General features: G+C 41.8%; 1 protein-coding gene across 4 annotated transcripts in view; it reads left to right on the top strand.

Annotated features, from left to right (window-relative positions):
- Positions 1-22,511, top strand: part of BRINP2 (BMP/retinoic acid inducible neural specific 2) — a 125,796-nt gene that overhangs the window by 64,712 nt on the left and 38,573 nt on the right. The window contains exon 1 of one of the 4 annotated variants that reach the window (XM_045452812.1): positions 15,532-15,766. The exons of the other annotated variants lie outside the window; for them this stretch is intronic. Coding sequence (XP_045308768.1) covers positions 15,534-15,766 — 233 coding nt within the window. The 5' untranslated portion in view covers positions 15,532-15,533. Of the gene's footprint in view, positions 1-15,531; positions 15,767-22,511 lie in introns of those variants that run through there. 4 annotated transcript variants of the gene reach the window in all.

Here is a 22,511-nt window from a genome sequence, read left to right as displayed (position 1 = left end):
AGAAACTGAACATATGCACCCCCCACAAATTTTCTATAAAGTAAATTCAGAATAATGATTCTCTTTATTAAAGAATTTTTTTTCCCATCCTCAGAGACAGGGAGAGAGAGAGAGAGAGAGAGAGAGAGAGAGAGAGAGAGAGAAAATTCACCCTAGAATGTATTTAAGCAGCAAATCCCTCCAGTCCAGGAAAACAAGATTTAATTTACCTTAGACTTTTCAGTTCATCCCAATCTTTTAGAAGCACTTTTTTTTTTTTTTTTTTAAGTATATTGGAACTGAAATGTTAGGCTGGGAATCCCAACACCACCATCCACTTCAAAGGGCTATAGAAACTGGAGTGAATAAACTATCACTTCTCCCTGAGTAGATTTTTCTACTCAGGGAGTCCCAGCCCCAAGCCTGGCAGCCACTGGATGCTTGGGCAGGAGCTCCGAGCTGGCCCATGGGGAGTGTCTGTAATCACTTCTGCACCATCAAGCGTTCTATCAGCTGGCAATGGTTTTCTGATCACTTAATGTGACAAGCTCTTACACTGTGCCATTCTGTTTCTCTGGGGTCAGTTATTGCACATGAACCTGTACTTGGGGAAACAGTAACCAGTCATTCTGACAGGAATGCGGCATTCTGATGGGTGACCCTTTGGTGGGGTGAAGAGAGAATGGTCACACACGGCTGCTCCAGGAGCATTCTGGGAGTTTTGCCTTTAGTTATTAAGCAAAATGGTGGATCTATGGATACTGTTGTAGGGATCTACATTACTCCTGTGGGAATTCATTTTGATCCCTTCCTCTTTTGTCTCCAGTGGCAATTCTCACTGGCAAATTCAAGATGTTGCTTACTTTGACTAAAGTGGTCGCAGAAAACTGGTAAAATATACATTGAGGGTCGTCCCCAATGACCTGAAGGGCATTTTGTCTAGAAGGGCAGAGAGAGAAAATGCTTACAGAAAACATCAGTTCTGTGGTGAAATCCTGGGTTTCAAATGGCATTAGTGTTTTATTTGTTTCTTGAAGAAAGTTTTCAGGAGGTAGAAATCAGATGGTATCCACATGTGCCTTCCGTAGAAGAAAGGAGATGAACTGTGGTGTGGGAAGAAGAAGACCTCCCAGTGCGGCTAGAATGTTTGGTGCAGAGGCCATGAAGCTCTCTCACACAATGAGAGAGAGGCCCTCCTTCTCTTGTGTGTAAACAGATCATAACTGGCAAAAAGCAAGTTTCTAATATTAAGCTCTGAATCCCATCTATTCTTACATGGATATCAGAGTGTGCTCTCCGTTTGAGAAGATGCCTGGTTGTTCTAGAATAGCTTTGGCCTCTAACCGTGGGCCCCTGGAGATTGTTGCCCTGTCTGTTTCAAGTTCGTATTCATGTAGGCATAGATGCTTCAGAGTGAAAGTTCTGGAGCCAGATGACCCGGGTTCTAATCCTGGAGCTGCAGCTTCCTAGCTGTCTATTGTTGGGGAAACTGTATAATTGCTTTGTTCCCCAATGTCCTTATTTATAAAACCAGGACAATAATAGTTGTCTACCTAAAAGATTGATGTGAAAATTAAGTTAGTTAATTGATGTTAAGCACCTAGAACAGTATTTAATGAATATTCCCTATTATTAGATTGTCCTCAACAAATATTAGCCAATGAAAGAATGGTAATGAGGTAAGAGCCATGGGTGCTTTGTGATAATGTCTGCTGAAGTCTGTCCACATTCAACAGACTATATGATGAGGAGGGGGAAAAATGCATATTAACCTTTATCCTTCAATCTGTCTCTCTTTGGGAGAGGAAACCAACCAAAGGATGAATGAATCATCTCTGGGGCGCACACTCACTGGTCCCCACAGGTAAAAATCTTTCTCCTACAGTCAGGGCTTGCTAACTGAGCAGGCCTTCCTCAGGACATCCTACAGAAGCCAGTCACTGCCAACTTCTTGTCCCCAGGGACAAAACGAGCAATCTCGGCATGGCACTGTTATGAGAAGAAAGACAATAGGCACTCTTGTCAAGCCTTCCTAAATAACAGAATGGGCTTGGCCATGATACCCAACTTGGGGCAAGCTTTTAAATGCCATTAATCAACCTCTCCCCGTGTCCTCCAGCCCTGTTAGATCAAGATCTGAGCAATCAGCCCATTTCTCAGACTCTGTCCCTTAACAGGCTAGTCATAAGAGCTAGAGGAGCAGAGCTCTTGTCTCCAATTCCATCTGTGACCTCCGTGCCCCCTCCCTTGCTTGACTCCATAGCCCCCACTAGAAATACACATAAGTGCTCCACCTCTCACAGCAGCCCTGTGAGGCAGATGGGGGCTGTTAGGGTCCAAAGCAGTGAGATGGACTTGTTCAAGGTCACAGCCAGAAATAGCACCCAGGGCTCCCGACTTCAGGTCTCCTGCCCATTACTCTAGCCCATGCCACTTCCCTCTGACTGGTAAGTGCATCTTCATTATACCACGCAACCTAATCAGGCACCTAAATTGAGCTGATGCAAATGTAAATATGGTTTCTCGAAACACTCTAGCGGTAATGTTCCATTCTCCCCTTGCTACAAATCAAAGTAATGAGCAGTCTGGTTTTTTTTTTTTTATTTCTTTTTGTATTAAAGCTTTAATAGAGAGATAATCATGGGATTGGAAAAAATCCAAGCCACTATGATGAAATGCTTGAAACTCGGAAAGAATAAATTAAAATTAAGAGAGAAAAGTTAGAAATCATACAGAACAATGAGCATAATATGGTGGTTGGGAGGAAAGCAAAACTAGGTATAATTCCAAATTATTGATCTTAGTCATTATTGCCTCCATTTCTATCTGCTGCTTGTTTAGGAAGGAAGGTTCTGGGGCTACATTAGAAGCCTTTGGGGAGGAAAATGAACAAACAAAAAAGAAAGAAATTAAATAGGTGACATCATTGACAAAAAGGATATTATACTTTCATCATATTCTGGGCAAATTTTGCAGATTTTGAGAACCAAAGTAGAACAAAGCTGGAAAACGAGAGAGGGGAGTGATACCCAAAGGTAGGTAGCATTGAGGCAGGAATGCATTTTTAGCAGGTGCATCTGGAAATATCCAACGGGGCAAGCAGGGACAGAACCGGATGATGTGGTGAGTTAGGGCAGTGAAGGCAAAGAACTTTTCAGTAGACACCAGAGCAATAACCCTAAGAAAAGACAATCTTTGTGCAATTCACCAGGATGAAAAATAAGATTTGGCAATAGCTCACATGTGAGGGAAGTGAGGAACAGGAACAATCAAGTGTTTGATCCGTGCTGCTCCAAGCGTGCCTGGTGCACCTGCAGCATCTGTGATAACGTGAGAGCTTGTAAACAGTACGGGATCCCGGGCCTCACCCCAGACCTACAGAATCAGGATATGCATTTTAACAAGAGCCCCAGACGGACAGTATGACATGAAAGCTTGAGAAGTATCATATCTGATTGCACTAAGAGCTTGGGAGGTAGAGAGAAGAGTAGGACTGAGCAGGGTGGAGAAGGACAGAAGCCTCTGTGGTGAGTCAGCATCCCCCACGATGCGTTAATATTTACTGGAGATGTTACAAATGAAACAGAATAGTAGTCAAGGGAGGTTAAGTTCAGGAATTATTAGTGCCAAGGCCCATGAACGTGTAAGAATAGATCCAGCAGCTGGGAGAAAAGTTGAAAAGCAGAAAAGGCTGGAGGGCCTAGAAGCAGCCTGTGGGTGCCTCCTGGGAGATGGAGAGGTGAGGAATCGGAAAGCAGCTGTGGAAGCAATCACACAGGAGGAGCTCCAGAGCTGATTTATCATCCGGACCACGTCTCACGGACTAACAAATACTGATTTGGATAAACAGCGAACCCTGGGAGAGGCACCATCTCCAATTAAGAGATCACAATCCACATAAATAAACGGCAACCAAAGGCAACCTCAGGCTGCCTGGGTAAATCCCAGTGATTTCCGAGGCGTTCATTACAGCAACTGAGGTAGAGACGGGCTGTGTTATCATGCAGCTTCAGGGCACCACGAGGGAGGCCGTGCTTCTCAGGTGGATGGGACAGGCAGGAAGAAGGGGGGCTCTTCTGGAGAGAGGGCCTCACCCAAGTGAACTGGTTGATCTCTCAACTTCTCACTGGATCTATATTTTGACAAGGGAGCTGTGATGGAAGGAGAGAAATGAATGGTCTACAAACTAGAAAAAGACACACAAATTAGAGCAAAATTACAGGCAAGGTGGCAACGATGAGCCTCTAGATCTGGTAACAGGTGCTATTTTTCTGTTCACAGGTGAGGCGTCAGGAAAGGGACAGAACAAAACATTTAGAACTTACTTTAACCAAGAGTTTGGTGCTAGCTAAAGGTACAGCACCTCTGATATATAGGATCTAATCTGGGCTGTGGACCCAGATTAAGGAATGAGCCTTTTCCTCACCCAAGGAATTTCCTTCCCGAAATGTCTGGAAGGCCCCCGAATCGGGTGTCGCATAGCCTCATCCTCAGACGGCAGGGTCCTGTCTCCGACTGTGACGTGGAAACATACTACACAATGCCACAGACATATACGAAGCTTCCCTTGTGTAGAAATAACTGAATGAGAAAGTGTTCTGCTCTCTTGGAGCAAGAAGAAACAGCACATAAATAATTGCAATTTAAGAGCATTACACAGAGCAAAATTCAATCGGTATTTTTGAGGGCCGACTCTGTGCTTGTGCTTCTACAAGATTGCGATCGTACACCATGACAAGGAAGGGCACAGTTCTTGATCTGATGGAACTTACAGATAAGTACGTTTGGAGAACCCTGCACAGAAAGGTCAAGGAAAGCTGGAATCAAAGGGAAAGTATAGACCAAACTCTGATGAATGAGAGGAAACTGTCCAGGTGGAGAGCTGGGGGAATGCTGTGGTGGGCACGGGAGCAGTGTAGCCAACGTCCTGGGAGCACAAATTGTGGTTTAGAAACTAGGCAGCCAGGCCCAGGTATTTAATGTGGATGTCAAGAAGCATGTGACTGTGTCTCTCCTTCACCTGCTCTGTGACACTATGTTATTTCTGCCGTAACTTGTCCCTCCAAAATGCCACAAGGGCTTCTTAGGCACTGGCTTCTTCCAGGGTTCAATTTCAAAACACTCGCACCTGGAGGGGCACGGATTACTCATGTATTAGAGATGGGTAAAAATGAAGTAGAAGTAATTGTGTATCCAGAGAAGGTAGAGCCAAATGCAATTCCTTCCATTTCTACCTTGGAAAAAAGGGATGTGAATGTTCCCCTGGTGAAAAAATGGTAAGCAGTGCTTTAAGGCCCAGTAAAGCTACTGGTTCATCTGAAAATCCTGCATCATTTATGCTTAAAAAATCAAATTCAGGTTAAGTTTACCACACTGCGTATTTGCTCACTCGGTCCTCTTACAAGTATTTATGGAGAGTCTTCTTTGGGCAAAACATGATTCTGGGTATGATGGCAGGCTACAAAAGAGAAAAGCCAGGGTTCTGCTGATTTCTCGGAGTTCAGCGGTCCAGTTTGAATGACAGTCCACACACTGGAGAACATGTTGGAAGGTTGCATTTCCTGCTGGGGAGAAGAAGACATTTAGTACATTCTCGATGATTGATGGACAGATTTGGCCCATGGATGCTGCGTCAGAATGAATTCTCGGGATGCCAGGTCCAGTTTCCCCAAGGGCAAAACGACTCTCGTCCCAAATGTTTTTATGTCTTTGAGGGCTATACCCAGGTTGTCCACCCTGGCTTGAAACAAGATTACAAAGATGGTCTGTGAAGAGAAAATGTAAAAATAAATATGTGCAAGAAATGAAGGGAAAAATCCAGGATGGCCAAGGGGAGAAAAGCAAGATCAGTTTTGTTTTCAGAGGAGATTTAGTAGTGAGATCTTGAGTCAGTCGGGCAGAGAAAAAGAGGATTAATTTTTGCTTCGAGAAATAATTAATTTTATTCATGAATGAATTGCTGCTTAGAGCCGTGTGTATGAGTGAGGTAGGCTTCATCTAGAAACCATCACGACACAGATGCTGGCAGACAGGGACACTGGCTCGTCATGTGGTCTTTTCCTTTTCTTTTCTTTTTTTATTTTTTCTCCTCAAGAGAAGAGCTTTTTCTGGGTCAGGGATTCTCATTTTTTTTCTTTATTCCGCTTCTGCCACATTTATCCTACCTCAGGGCTTCCCACATCTCCCACAAGAAAATTATTTCAGTCCTGTGTTGCTTAGAACAGTGAATGGCACGTGGCAGGGCATTTATTCATTCAGCACATATTTCCTGAGCATGTGAGTGTTCTGGCCACTCCACAAGTGCTGGGGACACAGCGATGAAAGAGACGTGGCCCAGGCCTCAGGGGGCTCTGCCCTCAAGGAAGATTCACCGGAGCAGGTGGCCGGAGGCGGGGAGGTCTCTGAAGCGGCACAGGGTGCTGCGTGTGGGGAGTGTGGTTCCCACACCAATCCTCCACCTCTTCCAGGATTAGAAGCAGGTGAGTGTACTCACAAGGTGCTGAGGGCAAGTAGAACACATTTATTACCATCAAGCTGGGCGAGAGATGAAGGTCTGGACCCGAGTCAGAGGCGGGGTTCCTATCCCCACCATCCATCCCTGACTCAAAGTAGAGCCAACGGGAGCCCGCTGGTGACCTTGGCTGGACTGATCTGCCCAATCCTAAGCAAAGCCACTGGAGGAGGCATCGCTGGATGCTGTGGATGCGCCAGCTCTGGTGGAGCTCCGCAAGAGCTGACAGTGAGAAGGGGGAAGCTCTCAGAGGGACTGTCGACTGGAGGGCATAGGTGACTGAGGGACAAGAACTGTTTGTGAGCAGAGATCTCAGGGCATCGACTACACAGCGATGAGTGTGAACCATAGGATAGCCGGCTTGTACCAACCTCCCCGATTTCCCCATGGGATTAGGTGGGTAGGGGGCAAAGAAAAGAGGTTGTTCTGAGAGTGCAGACATTGGGCAAAATTTCTATTTAATTTTGGAAAGAAAGCAAAATATTCTATTATTAAATATTAATGTTAATAAATAATAACTATAGAATTATATATATAACTATATATATATATAATACAATTATCCTAGTGAGAAACCTACAAGGGAGATGCTGTCTGTATACATATATTACAGATGAAGACACTACATTTTACAGGATGTCATGCATCTGGTAAGAGGAAGAGCCAGAACTCAAGCCATACAATAGAAGATCTAACTATTAAATGTTATTGAATCAAATGCATAATTTTAGCCTGGGATTCTTTTTTTTAAACATTTATATATATATATTTATTTATTATTTTTTAATATTTATTTTAGAGAGAGAATCAGAGCATGAGCAGGGGAGGGGCAGAGAGAGAAGGAGACAGGCTCCGAAGCAGGCTCCAGGCTCTCAGCTGTCAGCACAGAGCCCAACACAGGGCTTGAACTCACGAACCATGAGATCATGACCTTATCTGAAGCCAGATGCTTAACCAACTGAGCCACTCAGTGGCGCCTATTATTATTACTTTTTAATATCATTTATTGTCTATTTAGCTAACATACAGTGTATATAGTATGCTCTTGGCTTTAGGAGTAGATTCCCATGATTCATTGCTTACATACAACACCCAGTGCTCATCCCAACAAGTGCCCTTCTCAGTGCCCATCACCCATTTTCCCCTTTCTCCTACCCTCACCCCCCCACCATCAACCCTTAGTTTGTTCTCTGTATTTAAGAATCTATTATGGTTTGCCTCCCTCTCTGTTTAAAACTGTTTTCCCCTTCCCTTACGCCATGGTATTCTGTTAACTTTCTCAAATTCCACATATGAGTGAAAACATAGGATATCTTTCTCTGACTGATTTATTTCACTTAGCATAATACCCTCCATTTCCATCCACATTGTTGAAAACGGCAAGGTTTCATTCTTTTTCACCTCCGATTAGTATTCCATTGTGTATATACACCACATCTTCTTTATCAATTCATCAGTTGGTGGACATTTGGCTCTTTCCATAATTTGGCTATTGTTGATAGTGCTGCTATAAACACTGGGGTGCATGTGCCCTTCTGAATCAGCTCTCCTTTATCCTTTGGATAAATTCCTACTAGTGCTATTGCTGGGTCATAGGGTAGTTCTATTTTAATTTTTTTGTAGAACCTCAACACTGTTCCAGAGTGGCTGCACCAGTTTGCATTTCCCCCAACAGTGCAAGAGGGTTCCCATTTCTCCACATCCTCGCCAACATCTGTTTCCTGAGTTGTTAATGTTAGCCATTCTGACTGGTGTGATGTGGTATCTCAGTGTGGTTTTGAATTGTGTTTCTGTGATGATAAATAATGTCGAGCATCTTTTCATGTGTCTGTTGGCCATCTGGATGTCTTCTTTGGGACAGTGTCTATTCATGTCTTTTACCCATGTCTTCACTGGGTTATTTGTTTTTCGGGTGTTGAGTTTGGTAAGTTCATTATAGATTTTGGATACTAACCTTTATACCATATGTCATTTGCAAATATCTTCTCCCATTCCATCAGTAGCCTTTTAGTTTTGTTGATTGTTTCCCTTGCAGTGCAGAAGCCTTTTATCTTGATGAGGTCCCAATAGTTCATTTTTGCTTTTATTTCCCTTGCCTTCAGAGATGTATCAAGTAAGAAGTTGCTGCAGCTGAGTCAAAGAGGTTGTTGTCTGTTTTCTCCTCTAGGGTTGTGATGTTTTTCTGTCTCACATTTAGGTCTTTTATCTATTTTAAGTTTTTTTTTTGTGTATGGTATAAGAAAGTGGTCCAGTTTCATTCTTCTGCATGTTGCTGTCCAGTTCTCCCAGCACCATTTGCTGAAAAGACTGTCTTTATTCCATTGGATACTCTTTCCTGCTTTGTCAAAGAGTAGTTGGTCATACATTTGTGGGTCCAATTCTGGGTTCTCTATTCTTTTCCTTTGGTCTTTGTGTCTGTTTTTGTGACAATACCATACTGTCTTCATGATTACAGCTTTGTCGTAGAGGATGAAGTCTGCGATTGTGATGCCTCCTGCTTTGATTTTCTTTTTCTACATTACTTTGACTATTTGGGATATTTTGTGGTTCCATACAAATTTTAGGTTTGTTTGTTCTAGCTCTGCGAAGAATGCTGGTGCAATTTTGATTGGGATTGCATTGAATGTGTAGAATGCTTTGGGTGGTATTGACATTTTAACAGTATTTGTTCTTCCAATCCATGAGCATGGAATGTTTTTCCATTTCTTTGTGTCTTCTTCAATTTCTTTCATGAGTTTTCCATACTTTTCAGCATACAGATCTTTTCCATCTTCGGTTAGGTTTATTCCTAGGTATTTTATGGTTCTTGGTGCAATTGTAAATGGGATCGATTTCTTGATTTCTCTTTCTGTTGCTTCATTGTTGGTGTATAGAAATGCAACTGATTTCTGTAATTGATTTTGTATCCTGCAACTTTGCTAAATGCATGTGTCCATTCTAGCAGCTTTTTGGTGGAGTCTTTCAGGTTTTCCATATAGAGTATCATGTCATCTGCGAAAAGTGAATGTTTGACTTCTTCTTTGCCCCACTTTGGATGCCTTTTATTTCATTTTGTTGTCTGATTGCTGAGGCTAGGACTTCCAACCCTATGTTAAACAACATTGGTGAGAGTGGATTTCCCTGTCATGTTCCTGATCTCGGGGAAAGTTCTGTTTTTCCCCATTGAAGATGATATTAACTGGGCTTTTCATATATGGATTTTTTGATGTTAAGGTATGTTCCTTCTATCCTGACATCTTGAGGTATTTTATTAAGAAAGGATGCTGCATTTTGTCAAATGCTTTTTCTGCATCTATTGACAGGATCATATGGTTCTTATCCTTTCTTTTATTAATGTGATGAATCACATTGATTGATTTATGAATATTGAACCAGCCCTGTAGCCCAGGAATGAATCCCACCTGATCATGGTGAGTAACTCTTTTAATATACTGCTGAGTTTGATTTGCTAGTATCTTGTTGAGAATTGTTTTTTATTTTTTTCAATTTACATCCAAATTAGTTAGCATATAGTGCAACAATGATTTCAGGAGTAGATTCCTTAATTCCCCTTACCCATTTAGTCCATCCCCTCTCCTATCCTCTCTAGTAACCCTCTGTTTGTTCTCCATATTTAAGAGTCTCTTATGTTTTGTCCCCCTCCCTGTTTTTATATTATTTTTGCTTCCCTTCCCTTGTGTTCATGTGTTTGTATCTTAAAGTCCTCATATGAGTGAAGTCATATGATATTTGTCTTTCTCTGACTGACTGATTTCGCTTAGCATAATACCCTCTAGTTCCATCCACATAGGTGCAAATGGCAAGATTTCATTCTTTTCGATTGCCGAGTAATACTCCATTGTATGTATGTATGTGTGTAATATACATTTCCATACTTTTCAGTATGGAATACTGAATATACACACATACATACATACACACACCACATCTTCTTTATCCATTCATACATCAATGGACTTTTGGGCTCTTTCCATACTTTGGCTATTGTTGATAGCACTGCTGTAAACATTGGGGTGCATGTGCCCCTTCAAAACAGCATACCTGTATCCTTTGGATAAATACCTAGCAGTGAAATTGCTGGGTTGTAGGATAGTTCTAATTTTAATTTTTTGAGGAACCTCCATACTGTTTTCCAGAGTGGCTGCACCAGTTTGCATTCCCACCAGCAGCGCAAAAGAGATCCTCTTTCTCCACATCCTCTCCAACATCTGTTGTTACCTGAGTTGTTAGTGTTAGCCATTCTGACAGATGTGAGGTGGTATCTCATTGTGGTTTTGATTTGTATTTCCCGGATGATAGGTGAAGTTGAGCATTTTTTCATGTGTCAGTTGGCCATCTGGATGTCTTCTTTGGAGAAGTGTCTATTCATGTCTTTTGCCCATTTCTTCACTGGATTATTTGTTTTTTGGGTGTTGAGTTTGATCAGTTCTTTATAAATTTTGGATAATAACCCTTTATCTGATATGTCGTTTGTAAATATCTTCTTCCATCCTATCAGCTGACTTTTAGTTTTGCTGATTGTTTCCTTCACTGTGCAGGATGAGGTCCCAATAATTCATTTTTGCTTTTGTTTCCCTTGCCTCTGGAGACATGTTGAGTAAGAAGTTGTTGTGGCCATGATCAAAGAGGTTTTTGCCTGCTTTCTCCTTGAGGATTTTGATGGCTTCCTGTCTTACCTTTAGGTCTTTCATCCACTTTGAGTTTATTTTTGTGTATGGTGTAAGAAAGTGGTCCAGGTTCATTCTTCTGCATGTCACTGTCCAGTTTTCCCAGCACCACTTGCCGAAGAGACTGTCTTTATTCCATTGGATATTCTTTCCTGCTTTGTCAGAGATTAGTTGGCCATACGTTTGTGGGTCTATTTATGGGTTCTCTATTCTGTTCCATTGATCTGAGCATCTGTTTTTGTGCCAGTACCATACTGTCTTGATGATTACAGCTTTGTAGTATAGCTTGAAGTCCAGGATGGTGATGCCTCCTGCTTTGGTTTTCTTTTTCAAGATTGCTTTGGCTATTTGGGGTCTTTTCTGGTTCCATACAAATTTTAGGATTATTTGTTCTAGCTCTGTGAAGAATGATGGTGTTGTTTTGATGGGGATTGCATTGAATATGTAGATTGCTTTGGGTAGTATTGACATTTTAACAATATTTGTTCTTCCTATCCAGGACCATGGGATATTTTTCCATTTTTTTGTGTCTTCTTCAATTTCTTTCATAAGCTTTCTATAGTTTACAGTGTATAGATTTTTCACCTCTTTGGTTAGATTTGTTCCTAGGTATTTTATGGTTTTTGGTTCAATTGTAAATGGGATTGATTCCTTGATTTCTCTTTTTGTTGCTTCATTGTTGGTGTATAAGAATGCAGCTGATTTCTGTGCATTGATTTTATATCCTGCAACTTTGCTGAAATCATGAATCAGTTCTAGCATGTTTTTGGTGGAATCTTTTGGGTTTTCCATATAGAGTATCATGTCATCTGCGAAGAGTGAAAGTTTGACCTCCTCCTGGCCAATTTGGATGCCTTTTATTTCTTTGTGTTGTCTGATTGCAAAGGCAATCCAATACTATGTTGAATAACAGAGGCAAAAGTGGATATCCCTCTCTTTTTCCTGACCTTAGGGGGAAAGCTCTTAGTTTTTCCCAATGAGGATGATATTAGTGTTGGGTCTTTCATATATGGCTTTTATGATCTTGGGGTATGATCCTTCTATCCCTACTTTCTTGAGGGTTTTTATCAAGAAAGGATGCTGTATTTTGTCAAACGCTTTTTCTGCATCTATTGAGAGGATTGTATGGTTCTTGTCCTCTCTTTTATTGACACGATGAATCACATTGATTGTTTTGTGGATATTAAACCAGCCCTGCATCCCAGGTGCAAATCCCACTTGGTTGTGGTGAATCATTTTTTTAATGTATTGTTGGATCCAGTTGGCTAATATCTTGTTGAGGATTTTTGCATCCATGTTCAGCAGGGAAATTGGTCTATAGTCCTCCTTTTAGTGGGATCTCTGTCTGGTTTTGGAATGAAGGTAATGCTGGCTTCATAAAAAGAGACTGGAAGTTTTCCTTCCATTTCTATTTTTTGAAACAGCTTCAAGAGAATAGGTTTAACTCTTCCTTAAATGTTTGGTAGAATTCCCCTGGAAAGCCATCTGGCCCTGGACTCTTGTTTTCTGGGACATTTTTGATTACTAATTCAATTTCTTTACTGGTCATGGGTCTATTCACATTTTCTGTTTCTTCCTGTTTCGGTTTTGGTAGTTTATGTTTCCAGGAATTTGTCCATTTCTTCCAGATAGCCCATCTTATTGGTGTATAATTGCTCATAATATTCTCTTATTATTGTTTTTATTTCTGTTGTGTTGATTGTGATCTCTCCCTTTCATTCTTGATTTTATTTATTTGGGTCCTTTCCTTTCTCTTTTTGATCAAAGTGGCTAGTGGTTTATCAATTTTGTTAACTCTTTCAAAGAACCAGCTTCTGGTTTCATTGGTCTGTTCTACTGGTTTTTTGTTTGTTTGTTTGTTTGTTTCAGTAGCATTAATATCTGCTCTGATCTTTATTATTTCCTGTCTTCTACTGGTTTTGGGTTGCATTTGCTGTTCTTTTTCCAGCTCTTTAAGGTGTAAAGTTAGGTTGTGTATCTGAGATCTTTCTTCCTTCTTTAGGAAGTCCTGGATTTCTATATACTTTCCTCTTAAGACTGCCTTTCCTGCATCCCAGAAGTTTTGGGTTGTGGTGTTATCATTTTCATTGGCTTCCATGAACTTTTTAATTTCCTTTTTAACTTCTTGGTTAGCCCATTACTTCTTTAATAGGATGTTCTTTAGTCTCCAAGTATTTGTTACCTTTACAAATTTTTTTCTTGTGGTGGATTTCAAATTCCATAGCGTTGTGGTCTGAAAATATGTGTGGTATGATCTTGATCTTTTTGTACTTGTTGAGAGCTGATTTGTGCCCCAGTAGGTGGTCTATTCTGGAGAACGTTCCGTGTGCACTGAAGAATGTATATTCCACTGCTTTAGGATAAAATGTTCTGAATATATCTGTTAAGTCCATCTGGTCTAGTGGGTCATTCAAAGCCATTGTTTCCTTGTTGATTTTTTTATTAGATGATCTGTCCATTGTTGTAAGTAGGGTATTGAAGTCCCCTACTATTATGATATTATTATCAGTGAGTTTCTTTATGTTTGTGATTAATTGATTTATATATTTGTGTTCTTCCACATTTGGCGCATAAATGTTTACAATTGTTAGGTCTTCTTGATGGATAGACCCCTTATTTATGATATAATGTCCTTCTTCATCTATTTATACAGTCTTTATTTTATAGTCTAGATTGTCTGATATAAGAATGGCTACTCCAGGGGTGCCTGGGTGGCTCAGTTGGTTAAGCGCCACCTTCAGCTCAGGTCATGATCTCACAGTTCGTGAGTTTGAGCCCCACTTTGCGCTCTGTGCTGACAGCTCAGACCCTGGAGCCTGCTTCAGATTCTGTGTCTTCCTTTCTCTTTGCTCCTTCCCCACTCGATTTTGATGTCTGTGTGTTTTCCCAGGTTAGGAAAATTTTCCACTGTGATTTGCTCACTTAACCCTTCTACCCCTATTTCTCTCTCTTCCTCTTCTGGGACCCCTATGATTCTGATGTTGTTCCTTTTTAATGAGTCACTGATTTCTCTAATTCTTAAATCGTGCTCTTTTGCCTTAGTCTCTCTCTTTTTTTCTGCTTCATTGTTCTCTATAAGTTTGTCCTCTATATCGCTGATTCTCTGTTCTGCCTCATCCTTCCTTGCTGCCGTGGCATCCATTTGAGATTAAGGCTCAGTTATAATGTTTTTTATTTCATCCTGACTAGCTTTTACTTCTTTTATCTCCACAGAAAGGGATTCTAATCTATTTTCAACTCCAGCTAGTATTATTATCTATGTTGGTTATCTATCTATTATTATCTATTATCTATGTTGGTTAAATCCCTGGCTGTCGTTACTTCCTGCTCTTTCTTTTGGAGCATCCTTTTGAAGGAAGTAAAGGAATTAATGAGGTAAAAAAATTAAAATTAAAGAAAAATATTAAAATCAAAAAATTAAAAGCAAACACACACATTAAAAAATCGAATAAATTATGCTAGATCCTAGGTGTGTTTTGGTCTGGGTGTTGAAAGAGGCTTGATAGATTAGAGAAAAAAGGGAAAAGAAAAAAAGGGAATCGTTTGAAAATTTGAAAAAATGAATACACTGAAGTAGAATAAAATGAACTGTTGGAAGTAAAAGATAATTTGAAAAAAATATTTACACAGAAGTAAAAAAATTAAAAATATTTTTAAAAAATTGAAAATAAAACATGATTTTTTCTCGTTCTGTATTTAAGAAAAAGAAAAGAAACGAAAAAAGAAAAAAAAACAAAATTGAATAGATGCACCAGCAAACAGACTGAAATATGACAGAAACTCTTTCGTTTTCCCCTAGAAATCAAACTATGAAGCGCTTTATAGTCCATATACTAAGCAGGTGGAGAGACTTGTGTTTCTGAAGAGCGAGGTTGACTCAGTTGGGCAGGACTTAGTGTAATGGCTCCATTCTCCACTAGATGGTGCTGCTTAGCTTACTGGGGTGGGTTGTTGTGGCGCTTGTAGGTGTGTATGCGCATGTGTGGGAGCTGTGAAAATGGTGTCCCCCAGCTACCCGGTCTCTAGTATTGGAACTCTGTTCTCCCCGATCAGCAATCGTGCACCTGTCCCTTGTCTTCAGCTTCCGTCCACTGTTTGCTTTTACACTGTCCATTACCAAGCCCCAGGCAGCACCTCCCTCCTGAGTTTTATCTCCGATGTGGCTGTGTTTCCCAACCCCTTATTTCTGAGGAACTGCGGCTTTGACCCAGTCTGCTCCTCTGCAGGAGGGTCTCACTGATCGATGGCCGGGTGCCGGCCGCATCCAGGAACGTTCGTGGGACCGTGCTGCTGCCGAGGCCCAGATACTGAGGCTGGGTGCCAGCCCACACCAAGGGAAGTTCACGAGATAGTGTAGCAGCAGCATTTCAGGGATTATGGCAAATCACAACACACATCTGTCACCAGGCTTCACCCCCAGCGACCTTGTTCCAGCACCAGTGAATGTGGTTGTTCTCCTGGGTCCACTGGCGCCTTTGTCTTTGGGGAAGTCACACAGCCTCTACCAGATGTCCTCTCGGCAAGGGAACTGGCTCTTCCCTTGTGGCCTGAAGACCCTGGACTCCACTCTGCTCTTGGGGATTCATCCTTCTCACCAGAGCTCTGCCAGGTATGGAGCTGCAGAGTTTCAACCTCTGTGCTACCCTGTTTATAGTCTTAATGGAATTTAAACCCTCTCCTTCCTCCTTTCTCCCTTTTTAGTTCAGTCCCTGCGACTATTACCACTTTCACTTTCTCTCCAGCTGCTTTTTTGGGGGGAGTGCTTTTCCTGTATTCTCCGTCCCTCCACCCCCACCCCCCATCTCTGTCCTCTGTCTGCACACAGAAGTGGCTCCCTGCCCTCCGCGGTTCTCTCTCCCCCAGTTCACCTCTGCGCCATGTACCTGATGAATTCTGTGGTTCAGGTTGTGCAGATTGTTATGTGCAGGATGGTTTAGTGTTGGTCTGGCTGTATTTCATGGACCTCAGACACAAAAAAACTTCCATGCTGTTCCGCCATCTTGGCTCCTCCCCTTGTTGAGAATTTTTGCATTCGTGTTCATCAGGGGTATTGGCCTGTAATTCTCCTTTTTAGTAGGGTCTCTGTCTGGTTTTGGAATAAAGGTAATGGTGTCTTTATAGAATGAGTCTGGAAGCTTTCTTTCTGTGTCTATTTTTTTGGAACAGCTTGAGAAGGATAGGTATTAGCTCTGCTTTAAATGTCTGGTAGAATTCCCCAGGGAAGCCATCTGGCACAGGACCGTTATTTGTTGTGAGATTTTTGATAACTGATTCAGTTTCTTCACTGGTTATGGGTTTGTTCAAATTTTCTATTCTCGTTTGAGTTTTGGTAGTGTGTGGTGTCTAGGAATTTTCCCATTTCTTCCAGGTTGTCCAGTTGGTTGGCATAGAATTTTTCATAGTATTCTCTAATAATTGTTTGTATTTCTGTGGTGTTGGTTGGGATCTTTTCATTCGTGATTTTATCTATTTGGGTTATCTCTCTTTTCTTTTTAAGAATTCTGGCTTGGGGTTTATCAATTTTGTTTATTTTTTCAAAAAAACAGCTCTTAGATGCATTGATCTGTTCTGGTGTTTCTTTTTTTTTAATTCCAATTGTTTATTTCTGATTTAATATTTAGTATTTCTCTTCTTCTGCTGGCTTTGGGGTTTCTTTGCTGTTCTGCTTCCAGTTCCTTTAGGTGTATGGTTAGGTTTTGTATTGGGGATTTTTCTTGTTTCTTGAGATAGGCCTGGATTGCAATGTATTTTCCCCTTAGGACTGCCTTTGCTGCATCCCAAAGGGTTTGGAATGTCATGTTTTCATTTTAATTTGCTTCCATATATTTTTTAATTTCTTCTTTAATTGCCTGGTTGGTGCATTCATTCTTTGGTAGGATGTTCTTTAATCTCCATGCATTTTGAGGCTTTCCAAATTTTTCCTTCTGATTGATGTCATTGTGATCTGAAAATATGCATGGTATGATCTCAATTATTTTATATTTATTGAGGACTGTTTTGTGACTCAGTATGTGATCTATCTTGGAGAATGTTCCATGTGCACTCAAGAAGAATGTGTATTCTGCTGCCTTTGGATGAAAAGTTCCGAATATATCTGTCAAGTCCATCTGGTCCAGTTTCTTTATTGATTTTCTGCCATTGTTGTAAGGGGAGTATTAAAGTCCCCTGCAATTACCATATTCTTATTAACAAGACTGCTTATATTTGTGATTGATTTATATATTTGGTTCCTCAAGTTGGGGGCATAGGGGGCATAAACATTCACAATTGTTAGCTGTTCTTGATAGATAGACCCCATGATTATGATATAATGCCCTTCTTCATCTCTTGTTACAGCCTTTAGTTTAAAATCTCATTTGTCTTATATAAGTATGGCTACTCCAGCTTTCTTTTGACTTGTAGTAGCATGATAGCTGGTTCTCCATCCCCTTACTTTCAATGTGAAGGTGTCCTCAGGTGTAGAATGAGAATCTTGTAGACAGCATATAGATGGATCTTGCTTTTTTATCCATTCTGTTACCCTGTGTCTTTTAATTGGGGTATTTAGTCCATTTACTTTCAGAGTTATTATTGAAAGATATATATTTAATGTCATTGTGTATCTGCAGGTTTCATGCTTCTGGTGATGTCTCTGGTCCTTTGTAGTCTTTGCAGCATTCCACTCACAGAGTCCTCCTTAGGATCTCTTGCAGGCCTGGTTTAGTGGTGATGAACTTCTTCAGTTTTTGTTTTTCTGGGAAAGTCTTTATCTCTCCTTCTATTCTAAATGACAGCCTTGCTGGATAAAGGATTCTTGGCTGCATATTTTTAATATTCAGCACATTGAATATTTCCTGCCACTCCCTTTTAGCCTGCCAAGTTTCAGTGGACAGGCCTGCTACTAGATGCTTTCAGAATTCTCTCTTTATCTTTGTATTTTGCTAATTTCACTACGATATGTTGTAGAGAAGACGTATTCTTATTGAATCTGAAGGTAGTTGTCTGTGTCTCTTGGATTGGATGTCTTCTTCCTTCCCCAGATTAGGGAAGTTCTCAGCTATAATTTGTTCAAGTAAACCTTCTGCCCTTTTCTCTCCCTTATTCTGGAACTCCTATGATACAGATATTATTACATTTCATTGAATCAGTTCTCTAATTTTCCCCTTATGGCCCAGTATTTTCTTATCTCCCTTTTTCTTGGCTTCACCATTTTCCATAATTTTATCTTCTGTTTCACTTATTCTCCACTCTGCTTCCTCCATCCTTGCTGTCACTGCATTTAGTTTATTTTGCACCTCATTTACAACATTTCTTAATTCATTGTGGCTATTTCTTAGTTCCTTGATCTCTTGTAGCAATAGATTCTCTGCTGTCTTCTATGCTTTTTTCAAGCCCAGCTATTAATCTTATGACTATTACTCTCAATTCTTTATCACACATATTGTTTATATCTGTTTTGAGCAATTTTCTAGCTATCATTTCTTCCTGGAATTTCTTTTGAGAATTCTTCTATTTCATCATTTTGGCTAGTTTTCTGTCCTTTATGTGTTTTAATAGCTTGTTATATATCCTGCATGTTTAGCACTACTATCCTAAAAAGGGGTCATACCCTATCCAGGGTCTGGCCCTTCAGGAGGTGTTTTTGGAGTGTGTTGCATGCTCTCTCTTGTTGTGACTCTGGTTGTTTTATCTCCCTACTCATAGTGGTGGTTTGGACTGTCCACCAGGTGTGCTTTGATTTGTTCATTGAAGTAACCCTGGAAAAAATTATAAAAGGGAGGTGGTGGAAGAAGCCTTATTACATACAAAGACAGAAATGACAGGGGTGGGGAAAAAGAAAAGAGAGAAAAAAATTGACCAGGCAGAGAATCAGAGAAATTATATGGATTAATCGAGAGAGAGAGAGAGGAAAATAAAGAAGGAGGTACAAAAGACGTGTAGAAAGAATAGATTAAAAATGTCTGCTTAAACAAACCAACAACTAGAAAAGAGTAGGGAAAAATAAGAGGTAGCAAAGGAAGGAAAAAAGTGTGTGTGTGTGTGTGTGTGTGTGTATACACATATGTGTGTCTGTGTGTGTATATGTATACATATATATACATTATATATATATATATATATACATTATATATATATATATATATATATATATATATATATATATATATATATATAAAATAAGAATTGAGCAAGAATCAAATCAGAAAATGCAAAACCACTGGATGGGTATCTGATGGTCCTTTGGAACCAGTGGCTATGCTGGTCTGGAGGAGGGACTGTCTGGTTGGTCAGTGTCAATCTTGCTCCAGTAGATATGCAGTTACCAGGCATGGAGGAGGGGCGTGGTTTGGTGTAGGCAGATCCTGCTTCCACTATGGGCCTGTTGTTGGTTCCCTGAAGCACCACCTTGTTGGTGATGGGGAGAAAAATGGCAACACCCCAGTCTCTCCTCCCCAGACTGAGTGTCCCAGATCACTCTGTTCAGGCCATCCTCACAGTGCTGTGCAGGCACAAGCAGGCTGGTTTTTCCAGCTCCACAGTCTCCAGTGCTTCCCAGGCACTAGGCTGGGATTCAAACCCCACCACTCCTGCTCTGCACCCCCTCCCCCCCACCCCGTTTCCAGTGAAGTGCCACTCTGCCCAGCAAGCTGACAAAGGGCCTCTGGCTGGCAGACTCCTGCAGGGTCTTTTGTCCTTGAAGGCTATTTACCTTCTTCCCACAGCACTCAAGGGAGGAGATTGCTCTTTCTGACTGCATTTCTGAGCTTGCTGCTGAGCCTGGGGTTGGCTCCCCTCCTTCCCAGGCATGGAAACAGGGTGGCCCCAGTACAGAGAAAGCCTTGCAACCCTGGAACAAGTTAGAAATTGGTTCTTCATTTTTTTCCATTCCCTGGTCCAAATACAATCCCTACATTTGTCCAAATACAATCCCTACACTTCCACAGCCTCTCTTTCTTTTTGTCCCCCCACAGAAGAGGATCCCTCCCTTCCATGCCTTCACCACCTGTTTTATCTCTCCCAGTTCTCAATCATGCACCTATGGCCCGCCAAGTTGTTCCTGTGGATGCCTGGAGACGTTTCTGTCACTCTGTAGTCCAGATTCCTGGACTTCCAAGTCTTCTGGCCTCAACACTGCTGTGTTTGGGGGACGAGGGAACTTCGGGTACCCTACTTCTCCACCATGTTGACTCCTCCCCTGAGCCTGGGATTCTTAACGCTCCCAGAGAAATGGTACCCCCCAGTTGTAGCCACCTGTGCTCTCTGCCCCTCCTGCCATTCCATGTGGCATTCTGGCAGATCTTTGGGACTCAGAAGATGGGCCTCAGGGGACTCAGTGGGGCCATCTCACTCAGAGATCCTGTAGTCCTGTTTCCACCAGAGTTCTCCATCTGCGCCTGGGCTCTGGGGAACCCTCAGTGAGAGGAAGCTACAGATGAATCTTCCTGAAACAGTTCACCCACAGCAAATTCTGTATGTGTAGGCTCTACACTGCTGGCATATTTCTATAAGGTTGCAGTGTAAATTAAATTTCTGTAAATCTAATCCTCTACTAGAGGGACACTTAATGCCATTCCAAAATGCAGTATCTTATGTTTTTTTGCCTGGCAATGGCTTATAAAAATCCAGTGTTAAGTAAATCTATAGCTCCTGACTTGAGGACCAGGTGGCTACTGATTTATAAACACACGTATCCACTAGGAAATGTCTTACGTTTCAAGGAATATTTTCATAAAGCCAGAAAAAAAACTCTGGTGATGCAAATAACCTCTGCTTATTAGGATACTTTGTAAATTTGGAGTTCCTTACAATGACACTAGTGGCATATCCTTTGGTGTGCATCCACAGTACACCAAAGATGGAAAAGAAAGAGACCTCGAGGCCGGGGCTTCCAAGGCAGTTTTGGGATTTACAGGGGTAGCTGTGGGCAGATGAGGGCTCTTCCACATGGGGCATGGTTCGAGGAAGATGGAAGGGTCTGGCACAGCTCCCTCTGCCTGCTGTTTTTCCACCTCTGCACCTGTTTAATGCTCCCTGCTTCTGCCACTGTAACAGGATCCTCCCTGAGCCTAGAAATGCGCCTCTTTCTCCCTCTTGCTGCAAAGAATGAACAAGCTCTGGATGTCACAGTGAGCCAGAGTGAACAAAAAGTCTCACTGGCCAGGCAGGAGGCCCTGGTGGGAGAAAAATGAGGTAGCCAGGACCAGCGCTGTACCACCCTTCATTATCAGCCCCTGTGCCTGGGAGAATTCTCATTGTCCTGGTGTGCCAGGAGAGCCTGTGCTTTACCTGGGGACCTGCTAGTGACGGAGGAGGGACAGGAAGGAAGACTCTTTGGGGAGTGAGTTCTCCTGGATCCACAGAAGCATGTAAACACCCTCATGTAATGATCCCTCAACATGGGCTGCATAGTTGGTTTACTAGTAACGGGGTAAACTGTAGCACAGTAAGCCAGCCTTTGCCCGGCTGGTTCTGTATATGTTCTAAGCTGTGCGTCTGGTAAAGATGGAGAGGAGGGGGGACTGTGCTAGTCCATGAATGTCAGCCTCTGTCATCTGGAAACTCATGCTCAAATCAGTAGAAGAAACGTGGCTGTCGAGGCTGATAGTACATGTTTTGCCTTCTGTTACCACTAAGTAGGGCAGTGTCCATGTTGATGCCTGTGGGTCAGGAGACTAAATCTAGGAACCACAGATTTAGTGGCTGGCCTGGGACACGAGGCCCAAGCTGAAAAGGCAGTGTCTGAAAGAGGCCTGAGGGCATGGGGTGGCAGACTGGTACCCAGTGATGTTTGAATATGTGACTTAGAAGGAAATGTTAAGATCACCTGTTTCCTGGGGTGCCTGAGGGGCTTTGTCAGTTAAGCGTCTGACTTTGGCTCAGGTCATGATCTCATGGTTCGTGAGTTTGAGCCCTGAGTCAGGCTCTGTGCTGACAGCTCAGAGCCTAGAGCCTGCTTTGGATTCTGTGTCTCCCTCTCTCTCTGCCCCTCCCCAACTTGTGCTCTCTGTCTCTCTCTCTCAAAAATAAATAGATATTAAAAAATGAAAAAAAAAGAGACTACCTGTTTCCTGCCCATTGCAGACAACCACTCTACAAATCCCCATGGAGGTTGTCGGCCAGGCTTGGCTTGAGCACACCCAGTCCTGCGTGTTCGCTGAAGCCAATTTCCATTCATTGGCCCCAAATTCTAGAAAGACCTTTCTGGAACTGAATCAGTCTTTCTCTGCACAATTCCACTTACTGGTCCTGACTCTGATTTCTTATTTCTTGACAATAAGTCTAAATGCCTCTTCTTCACAATAGGTCTCTAGATATTTGGAGATGATTATTCTCCTGATTCTTAGACTTGTCAGCACCGTGTAACTTCCCTCCAG

The sequence above is a fragment of the Leopardus geoffroyi genome, chromosome C3 (assembly GCF_018350155.1).
Source record: "Leopardus geoffroyi isolate Oge1 chromosome C3, O.geoffroyi_Oge1_pat1.0, whole genome shotgun sequence".
Lineage (NCBI taxonomy): Eukaryota > Metazoa > Chordata > Mammalia > Carnivora > Felidae > Leopardus > Leopardus geoffroyi.
This window is presented reverse-complemented; position numbering and strand designations above follow the sequence as displayed.